The 9,565-nt window shown below is 37.2% G+C and overlaps 1 protein-coding gene across 6 annotated transcripts in view; it reads right to left on the bottom strand.

Moving 5' to 3' along the window:
* The window catches only part of DDB2 (damage specific DNA binding protein 2), a 44,854-nt gene that overhangs the window by 478 nt on the left and 34,811 nt on the right, over positions 1 to 9,565 (bottom strand). For 5 of the 6 annotated variants that reach the window (XM_058161796.1, XM_058161797.1, XM_058161793.1 and 2 more), the window contains 6 exons: positions 7,311 to 7,410; positions 6,485 to 6,662; positions 5,905 to 6,050; positions 4,572 to 4,736; positions 3,761 to 3,806; positions 1,185 to 2,079 (listed from right to left, as the gene is read on the bottom strand). In XM_058161796.1, the coding sequence (XP_058017779.1) occupies positions 1,826 to 2,079; positions 3,761 to 3,806; positions 4,572 to 4,736; positions 5,905 to 6,050; positions 6,485 to 6,662; positions 7,311 to 7,410 (889 nt within the window). In that variant the 3' untranslated portion in view covers positions 1,185 to 1,825. Of the gene's footprint in view, positions 1 to 1,184; positions 2,080 to 3,760; positions 3,807 to 4,571; positions 4,737 to 5,904; positions 6,051 to 6,484; positions 6,663 to 7,310; positions 7,411 to 9,565 lie in introns of those variants that run through there. The other variant, XM_058161798.1, reaches the window with a different exon arrangement.

Raw genomic sequence — 9,565 nt, 5'->3', positions numbered from 1 at the left:
CTTTCCTTAAAAGAGACTTCTTAAAAAGAGCAATACTGGTTACTTACTGTACTCAAATACATCTAAGTATACAAAAACGCCAAGAGATATAAAGTAAAAAGTGTAATGGGTGGTTTTTGCTTTTTCTGGGCTGAAACTGCAATCCTACTCCAAGGAGATACTGAAAAATCCAGCTTGGTCATTACAGAACATTTCACATGTTACATTTCTTCTAAAGTCACTACATTAGTATCCTGTTACTAAAGAGTACACAAGACAATTGCCAAAAAAATTCTCAATTCCATTTGAAGTTGTCTTTCTTATTTTTCTATTGAAACTAGCTGTATGATATGTCTCCTGCAGGGCAGGATGAAAGACAGAACCAAGAGAAACTCAGATAAATCACTTCCAGAAATGAATCAAGTCAATTTATATGCCAATTTCTTATAAGCTAAGTTGTAAATAAAATAATGGGAAATAATTTGCTTTGGTACAAAATGAGGAGAAACTATGATTTATTTCTTGAGATTAAATGTTGCTGTAATTCACTTGATCACTTTCTTAATGTTTTCATTAAAAACCAAGATGAGACTAAGTTTTTGCTCCCTTTTTTGTTGTTTTGCTCTTTTTGCATGTGTCTAGCAGCTGGATCACAAGAAAAGATATAACCATGGCAACTTTTTGCATTAAGGTCAATTATAGTTTGGGAACTTGACATGGAACTTCCCAGTAAATAATCCATTGTCTAGATTTTTTTATGTATTAAAGCAGGAGTGCTCTTATTCTCTATTGCCCTAGAGACAAGACCAGAACACCAGGTTAAACTACATGCACGGAGTCTCCTGTTAGACATTAAGAACTTCCTGATTATACATATCATTTGCCAATGGAACAGACTGCCACATGATATGAGTTCTCTGAAGTTAGATGGTAAACTGTTAGATGCTCTAGCGGATCCTGCAATAAGCAGGGCTTTGCATTGATTAGATGACCTTTATTGTCACTTTCAACTCAATGACTGATGTAGTTAATATATTTCTAACAGGTCTTTGAAGCGTATACAGAGTTCTATTTCCCTGTACATTTATATATTGTATAGAATTCATATCTTGAAATCCTTAAAAAAAAAGCAGTCAAGTTTATAAAAGACAATGAAGGGACAAGTTGATGTGTGGAGCATGACTCCCGAAAATAAGACTCTGATCATTCATTCAATTTTTATTAAGCTTCTCAGATATATTCTTTGAGCGGGCTTATGTCCTAGCTATTATGTTTCTCAAGAAGCACGTAGCTTCTCTGTATAACAAAATAATTATGATACAAAAACATTATTAAACGTATTATTTTTGAACAAAAGAAAACAGTAAGTGAATCACAATAACAACTGTTTCAAAGGTACCTATAGTTAGTTGCTTTTTTTGTACCTCTACATATCTTTAAGTTCTAGACAGTTTTACAATCTCACAAAATACAAATACCTGTGTCCGAGAACAAACAAATTATGTTGCACCTTAAAACAAAAATGCTCTTATTTTTAGTGAGCGTACGACAAACATAGTTTTCAATATATTATAAAAAGAAAAAAGCTAGGTCTGAAAATATACTGTAATCTGGATTGTTAGCATATCTTTGTGCACCGCACTTTGCCTTAAACAATTAAAAGCCTTCAGGTACACACAACAGAACGTTCCTTTTAGCTCATTTAAGTACATGCATATATATATATGCTGTACATGCATATATATGTCTACTGTAAGAAGGGCTTTCTTCTCCTGAAGTCAATGTCTCACGTGATGCCAGCAGCACCAACTTTGCTCCAAGCAAACACTAGTGACACAAGCTTGACTCATAAGTCTTCCGGGTCCTTTCTTCTCTTAGTGTGCACTGTGTGTTCTTTACCCTTTGTTTTGGTGTCCTCTAATTCAAGACTGAGCAGTTTAGTTTTGAGTTTCTTTGTTTCTGTGTTTGATGGCCTTTGCCTCTGTCCTCTTTGGTGGGGTACGTTCGTAAGCCCAATTCTCTGCTCTTTCATAGCTTGCATGAGATCCTCCTGCTTCTTACCTATCATCACTTCTCGGTCCCATATCAGAATATTATAGCCTGTCAAAAAACAGAATCATGCTCTTAGGAATTCAGCTTTGGATAGCTTATAAACCACGTAACATTTATGTCAAGAGCTCAGACATGGTTCAGTTTTTTAAAGCTGGGTGTTTGGTGCCAAATCTGCAAAGAGATTTACGAGGAATACAGTTCTGACAATTAGATAGATAGCTGAAGATCATGAATAAATTATCTTACCCAACCCAACAAAAAGTAGTACTTTTTAAGTAACAAAAATTAAAGTTCATTTCTTTTTCTATTTGGTTCACTTTTATTGCCTTATTTTAAAAAATAAATATAACTATGCAGCTAGATTCCTTATGAGAACAGGCCTTACATTTTCTAGGATCAATTATGAGAAAAGATTCCCAATTGTGCAAAAAAAATCTTTTGACCCGAAGTAGTTAAACTGGATTTTTTTTTCTTGTTTCAAGAAAATACACTTCAATTTCAAAATGTATTTTCTCCTTCCTTCTTAAAACATTATTTGAAAGGTCAACAGATGGCAGCAGTTCTCTCTTTCCTAGATAAGTAACTCTTAGTAACTAGGTAGATACATCCAAGTTTTTTGGCAATAATATAAAAATGGTTTAACATGGACATAGTTAGTCCAGCTATGTAATTTTCTGATGGATTCTTCTTAGTTTTACAAGATGAGCTGTGCTTGTGTGCAACTAGTAGATCAAAAAAACCACAACAAATAATCAAAACCCACTTGATTCATGACAACTGATGGAACGCTGCGCCTTTGAATGTATGCCCCATTTTCTTACTAATTAAAATTTTGATTTACAAAAATCAAGAGGATCTCCAGCCAAAAGAAGCACTGAACCCTTTTCTTCTTCTATACATTATTTGCTACCATTTTCAAGTAGCTGAAACAACTATGGGAGGTTTAAAAAAAACTCTTAAAAAAAACCCCAATTTCACACTTCAGCCATAGACTGTTCAACAACTCTTTTTCATGCTATATGTCAATATACCGGTACAACTAAAGCTACTTAATCAGGGATACTTAAAACATTATCATGCATAAACCAACATGTGGATGGTACAGAGCTGATTTTGGGAGATCGATGCCCAAATAAAAAAAAAAAAGTGTGTTTCAGGTGTTTTGCTCCAATATGGAATGAAGTAGAGCTGGGTTGGGTTATTCAAAATATTGACCAAATTGCAATTGTTCTGGGCAAAGTGATTTGGGTGAGGAGAAGAATAAGTAAAGGCCAATAATATGTATAGACATCAGGTGAAAAAAGACATCTGTAAGATCAGGGATAGAAAGGGCAGCACGTAGATGATGTCAGAGAGGAAAAAGGCAGCAACTTTAAGCTTTCCCTTATAAATTGCCTCATAAAATCCCTTCAGGATCCTTCCAGTCTTTATTTAACCTGGAACTTAGAACATCCAAAACATCCAAAGGGTTTGTTTCTGTCAATCTACAGTCAACCCAAAGAAGGCTAATGTGACCACACCGTTTTACAATATTAAAATATTAATCCTTTATTATTTTCAGCTATTGCTTGCTAAGAGGTAAAAATATTTAAAAGTAATGAAACATATGGTAAAGTTACAAATACAGTCCGAGGTTTAAGCCTATAGTTAGCAAATGTTTGAATTCAAATGGTCTGGGAAGAATGCCAAACCACTACACTAAATATGAAAGATTAAACTGCTTGCTTACCCATTCCTGAAGCCAAGGTGTCGCCCATGGGGTTAAACTTATTGAGCTGAAAATGTACACACAATAATGCATTGTAAGCTTGTCAGCTGTCTACTTATCAAGCAAAACAGAAACCAGAACATTCTGAACAGTACAGAAAAGCCCAACAATGATTGTGGAAAAATTCTGAACAAGTCAGCAAAGCACTGAATAGGAAGACCTCCTTCCTGCCCTTTTCCCTGGCTATTCTATCTGTTTCAGCACCCTAGCTGGTGCCAGAGATAAAGGAAGTCCTTACCCTCAAAGTTCATTCGAGAAACTCACTGGGAATCCTGGTTCATTATATTTCTGAAATCTAAACTGAAAGCATAAATTTCTGGAAACAGAAATTAAAACATTTCTTGTACCCCAAAAACTGAGATGAAGCTTTCAACTAGAAACCACTCCCAGAACACAATTATACAGACAGCACTACAGTTATCCATATTCTTTTGGTAATTTTTCACTGGGCCTTTAAAGTAAGAATCGAAAGCTGGGAACTTGAAACATTGCTTATGCCACATCACTGGCCATGCTAGCTTCGATTACTGAAAGCTGTAGTTCATTAATGCCTAGAAGGCTATAGTTTTCTACCTATCCATCTTAAAAAATAGTCTAAGAAGCAAGCAGGAAGCCAAATTTAAACACATTCTTCTATCTACTATTTAATGCATAGTAGGCATTAATGATAACATGTAGGAAAGAGGAATTTATCCTAATTCCTTTCTCTTTTTGAATCCCAGAGCCTATGGCAGCTATAGCAGCTAACTTTAAACTAGGTCTCAACACTCACAGAGATAATGCCTGATGCATTTGGATCATGTAGTTGACACACCATCTCTCCACTGTCTCCATCAAATATGTCAACAGTTCTCAGCTCATCTGCTGTGTACCCTGGGAACTTAGGGTCTGGATAACGACCAACCACAATGAGATCGTAACGAGGATGCCATGTTGCCTGTAATACGGAAGACGCAAATAAGCAAAATCATTGACACAAATTTTATATATAGCACACAAAAATTGAACCAACAAAGCTTTTTTCAAATGCTGGGACTCAGATTCAGCTTCTACTCCTCTCATGATGTCAAAATGAGATCTTACAAAAGGCATCATGTTGTAAAAACAGAATTCCAATCGATTTTTATTAGTACTACACCTGGCACTTGAGTATAAATTCTTACCTTATGTAGTACACTACATAAATCTAGTATGCATTTTAGTTGGAAATACTTATATCTATTCTAAGATTAGAGAGCCTGTTTGGTATAGTGACAAGCTAGGAATCAGGAGACTGTGGGTTCTAGACCCAACATAGACACAAAGCCAGACCTTGGGCTAGTCACTTTCTCTCAGTCCCAGGAAGGAGGAAATAACAAACCACTTCTGAAAAACCTTGCGAAGAAAACTGCAGGAATTTGACCAAGCAATCTCTGATAATTGGACAGAACTGAACAGGAGGAAAAAATATATGAGTAATTTTAGTCACTGTTCATTCTTTGCCCCTTACTTGGTTTGTACTACATTGGCCTCTTTTTTATGACACAAAAGGTGTAAAGTATGCTGTTGCACACATCTGCAGTAAAATAACATTAAAAAAATCTATGACATAGATCATGGACAAAATTTCTTTTGGCTTAAGGACTCCATCAGGTTTTCATGCATGTTGAAGGGTAAGTCCTAAGTCCATTTAGAGATGACATTTTAAGGGATGAAATTGCTACCTTAAGCATTTTCAAAGCTCTATTTAAAAATCTCCATAATTTCCCTAATGTAAAATAGAAATGACATTTTGGACCCCCACTTACTCTGATAGAGCTCTAGAAGCTACAAAAGGAATGGCAGTGTGCTGCATGTACTCTTTTGTAATTCTGATGTCCCATTTCTGGATTACTAGATGAATGTCCCTGTTTGACAATCACATTTCCAATTTCTATAGGGGAATTGTAGGCTGGCTTTTTAAACATGCTTCAGTCAGAAATGATTCCTAATTGAGCACCAGCGTGCCTACCCTCCCTGTCCTAATGTTCCCTTTAATTGTATTCATTTTATGTATTCAATTCATGCTTATATATATTATTTAATATATATTCAGCAAAATAAATAAATAAATAATATTCCTGCACCTTGATAGGTGTGAGATGCTGGAACTGTCTATGAGGATGTGATATTGAATGCTGTGGTTTAGACCAATCAGAAGAAGAATAAACCCGGATTTCATTGTGCTGATCTGTACTCAGTAGCTTAGCACCATCTGTTGGGCTGAAATAAGCTGCGGAAAAAACACACACACACACAAATGTAAGTCATAGTGCTACACCAGGTTAAAAAAATATTTTCCAAGAAATTACACTTGTTATAGTATTTCCTAAAGGTTGAAGTAATAGAGCATATTTCCATATCCCTAGTATTATGAAACATATGCACTTCATTGATACAACCGTATTAATATCCTGAGTAATTTTTTTTTCAGAATATGAAAACAGACAATGCAACAAGCGGAATGGTTCTAAATAAAAAAGTATAATACAATGATCAATTCAGATAAAAATAAAATGCTGAATTTTACTATTACTTTATTTTTATCCAACAATCCTTTGAAATTTATAATCTATATAGGATCAACTGTAAATGCAAAGGAGAATCAGTGGCACTATGGATACAAGATGAACAAAAGTCATAGGGCATTCGGATTTTATATCTTACCTGCATTGACACCTTTATCATGCTGAAGTACATGAAGACAACTTGATTTATCTTTAATATTTCTCAGATCCCAGATTTTGACTGTCTGATCTACAGAGGCCGTAGCCAGCAGCCAATCACAGTGAGAATTAAACTCCGCATGAGTCACTTTCTTTTTGTGCAGCTTCAAATTCCATATCTACAATGGATATAAGAGAAGGCAATGTTTTTCTGTTGTAGAGCACAAGATTCTGGTGTATGGATATTAGGCAGAGAAAACTCATCCTCACATCCCAGTGTGCTAATAAATGTTTTTAAGGGATGCTCTTCATGACATCACCATTTTATTTTTGGCCTGATGTGATGGCAAATGGCAACCACCTTTAGTTGCTCTACTGTTGATATGATCATGCCTCTCCCAATATGAACAATCTACAATGCCTCCATGATGAGGCTAGAGATAATGCAATCAGAGGCAGGAATCTGCCCAACTCTATTGAAAACTTAAATCTGTTCATTCATTAATCTATTTATTTTATGCACATCCACTGACACACATGAACAGGGCCTCTTCATTACCTATCAGTCACCCAGATTGAGTAAAACAAGCATGGGAAGAAATTGTGTCATTTATTGCAATAAAGGATTGCCCTACAGAAGAGAAACATAGTTTGTGTAGGAGATGTCAAATTATGATTGGACTGCATGTAGCAGCTCAGTGCAATATCATCATGCAGTCTTTAAAACAGGTTTAGAAGATTTTCAATCAGGTTTCAGTGGAATATTATTAGGTACATTAAAAAATGCTTAAGTGTTTTATGTTATGGAAAAAAGAAAATATACAAACCTGTTCACCTTCAGTACTAAGCAAAATCACGTTCCCTACATTATCTCCTGTTACTACAGTCCGACGAGTTGCAGATACATCAACACTGCAATACCAGAAACTAAAAAAAAAAATAACAGTTATATTCTAAACAGTGTTGGCGAAACTTTTCGGCAGCGAATGCCGAAATGGGAACACGCATGGGCGCACACATGCCAGAAACCGGAAGAGCAGGCGCCCTGTGCACATGCGCGTACCGGGAAGCTGATCTTCCAGTTTTCTGCACATGCATGTGCACTGGCCAACAGGTCTTCGCACGTGTATGCATGCCAGAAACCGGAAGACAAGATGGCCGGTGCACACCGGGCAGCTGCTCTTCCAGTTTCCTGCATTCCCATGCGTGTGAAGACCAGCTGGCCGCTGTGCCAGAACCCGGAAGAGCAATGGACAGCGGCTCAAGTGCCCAGAGAGATGGCTCTGCGTACCACTTCCGGCATGCGTGCCATAGGTTTGCGATCACGGTTCTATAACAAATAGAAATGCAACCAAAGAAAACAAAAGAAGCAATAACTTCAAAAGAAGCACTTATATAATTGATGGAGTCACAAGTGAACTGAGTCTGAAGGATCTGATTTTGATACAGGATTGGTTGGAGTTATTTACCAAGAAGCGTTCAGACCAAAACCATATAAAATGACATTTCTATCATATAAATCACCGAATCAGGTAATTAAAATCAAAGGCTCTGGTGTATATCTGTAAAGATATCACATGGAAAAATTAAACATATGTGTTGTGTCTTGCCCACCCTCAGAGCAGCCGGGGCCTTCTTATCTGCTCCCGAACACGGAGGAATGTATGCCTCCCGGCCCCAGTCCTGGCTCCATGCCCAGACAAACTGCAGAAGAAGGAGCACCTCTCGGCCCCAGCCCTGACTCCATGCCCAGGCAAACGGAGCAGCTAGACCCCTCCCCCTCCTCCACAGCATGTGAGCCTGAGGAAAGTTTATTACCAACAGCTGATTGGAGTGACCCTCGCATCAGAAGACTGGATAGGCGGAGGCAACAGAAGGAAGGGAGGGGCAGGCCTTAATGAGTGCTGAGTCATGGAGCCACACCCCATAAAGGATCTGCTTTCTGGCAGTCTCTGAGTCAGGCAAAGTCGAACTTATCTTGCTGAAGTCACTTTCTGGTCTCCTGCCTGCTCTGAGGACTTTGCTAGGACTTTGGGCAGAGCTGCAGAGGCAAGCCTGATTCGGATTTCCCTGACCCGGCCGTCAGCGGAGGAGTGGGACACGACATCATGCTTAAAGCATTTACCACAGAGCTGGTTTTAATTTGAAATGTACAGGTAGTCCTCGTCTTATAACAATTCATTTAGTGATTGTTCAAAGTCACAACAGCAGTGAAAAAAGTGACCTTTGACCATTTTTCACACATACAACCGTTGTGGCATCCCCAAGGTCACATGATTGAAATTCGGACACTTGGCAACTGACTCATATTTATGATGGTTGCGGAGTCCCTGAATCATGTGATCACCTTTTGCGACCTTCTGATAAGAAAAGTCAATGGGGAAGCCAGATTCACTTAACAGCCGTGTTACTAATATAAACAGCTGCAGTGATTCACTTAACAACTGTGGCAAGAAAGGTTGTGAAATGAGGCAAAAGTCACTTTAACAATTGTCACAAAAATTTTGGACTAAATCTGGGCTACCCACAGTGAATAATCTATAGGAGGGATAGAGGGAGGAGATTCAAATTGATGAAACAAAACAACCCAGATTAATTTAACATCTTCAAACCAAACCAAACCAACTTAGGTTGCAAGTAAAATTGCTGCTAGTTTTTCATCATTGATTATTTAAAGTAGTTGAAAAAAAATCTAAATTTAACATTCTATGCAGCTCAGAAAAATGAGGTCTGACATATATATCCATGTATTTTTCCTTCAGATATTTATTTTGAATATTGTTCAATTATAGACTGTGAATTGGCCCTTGTAGACTTTATATTTATTTGCAAGACAATAGACAATGAAAAGGCAAAACTACAAAATAGTTTACTGATTTTTCTACCATTACAAAAAAATTGGAGCATAGCAAGTCTGCAAAGTCACTATTGGTGTTTTGATTTGTTTCCTTAAATCTTTCCTACAGATTTGTACCCAGAGAGGGATTTCTTGGATTTTAAAGGCTTTCTTCTGCAGATTGCCCAAGTATTCATGCCTACAACAAACTACTTCATGTGCCAAAATGAAAAGCAACACTAAATT

Source organism: Ahaetulla prasina, chromosome 1, assembly GCF_028640845.1.
Source record: "Ahaetulla prasina isolate Xishuangbanna chromosome 1, ASM2864084v1, whole genome shotgun sequence".
NCBI classification, from domain to species: domain Eukaryota; kingdom Metazoa; phylum Chordata; class Lepidosauria; order Squamata; family Colubridae; genus Ahaetulla; species Ahaetulla prasina.
Note: the sequence above shows the minus strand (reverse complement) of the source record. Positions and strands in the feature narration are given on the sequence as shown.